Below are 1,191 nucleotides of genomic sequence, written 5' to 3' on the forward strand. Positions count from 1 at the left end.
CAAGAAAACAAAACTCCAGTAAGAGAAGAAAGAAATAATATTTTAAAGGAAAAGAATGTTATATTGCTGGAACAGAACAAATTATTAAAAAATCAAAATTCTGTACTGCAGGCAATTTTATTAGAACTAAAAGAACTCAACAACTCAACTTAGTTTTTTATTACAGATTATTACGTAAAGAATATTATCTATTTTTAATTGAAATATCTATGTCATTGAAAATCAAATTCTATGTTACAAGCGTACTGTTTTGTTTCTATGATAGTTTATATGTACTAAAGCTCCTTGTAACTCACATTAAATTATAGGAAAATGTTATGTTACATGTTAAAAGGAATATGAATAAAATACAAATAAATTACAAATGTGTAGCGTATTATTTCTTTAGTTACAACTTATTGTACAATAATTTTAAACAAATAATTGTAAATGTTATAAAAGTCAAAATATTATATCATATCGATAACAGTACATAGAAATCATTAATCACAATCGAGTAGCTAATTGCCGACAAATTTCATCCCTTACAATTTGTCCAGTATTGTTCTGTACATGTTCTTCGTGTTCATATTGTGCCACTTGTACGTGTTCATATTGTGCCAATGCTGGATCAGGATATGCATCATCCAATGGTGGTTCAAAAATGTCCATGTCATTTGCATTTCCGATGTTGTGCAAAATGCAACATGCGTTGATAACTTGAACCATTCTTACAATGTTACGCAATTTAAAGTGGTATAATTGACGAAATCGTTGCTTTAAATCTGCAAACGAATTCTCAGATGTAATTCTACAAGAGTTGAGCTTCTGATTGAAATTAATTTGAGCTCTTGTTAATTGTCCATTGTCTCTGTACGGCACAAGAACATGAGGCAAACATGGATATGCACTATCGGCTAGTATGTATGTACCATCTGCAAGGATAAATGAGCAAATTCTTTCAATATTTTGAAATTGTAATGTACCAAAATGTGTTAAACACACATATTTAATACTATGCTGTAAATAAATACCTCCACAAATATTGGTTAAACATTCATTTAATTCAGACTCATTAAAAACACGAGCATCGTGTACAGATCCTGGATAACCTACAAAGACGTCAATGAATTTTCGTTGGTGATTGACAACTCCTTGTAGTTGTATTGAAAAATATTGCTTCCTATTAATGTATGAATCAGGATCTTCTAA

The 1,191-nt window shown here is 29.7% G+C and overlaps 1 protein-coding gene across 1 annotated transcript; it reads right to left on the reverse strand.

Moving 5' to 3' along the window:
• Nucleotides 1-377: 377 nt before the first annotated feature.
• LOC108724115 (putative nuclease HARBI1) lies at nt 378-1,188 on the reverse strand (the record flags this gene model as incomplete). The annotated part of the gene is made up of 2 exons (XM_018450330.1): nt 378-914; nt 1,014-1,188. Coding segments are annotated over 2 exons (603 nt in total), but the record flags the coding sequence as incomplete, so codon positions are not given.
• Nucleotides 1,189-1,191: the final 3 nt, after the last annotated feature.

The sequence above is a fragment of the Mycetomoellerius zeteki genome, unplaced genomic scaffold (genome assembly GCF_001594055.1).
Source record: "Mycetomoellerius zeteki isolate Tzet28-1 unplaced genomic scaffold, Tzet1.0 C4382106, whole genome shotgun sequence".
NCBI lineage: Eukaryota > Metazoa > Arthropoda > Insecta > Hymenoptera > Formicidae > Mycetomoellerius > Mycetomoellerius zeteki.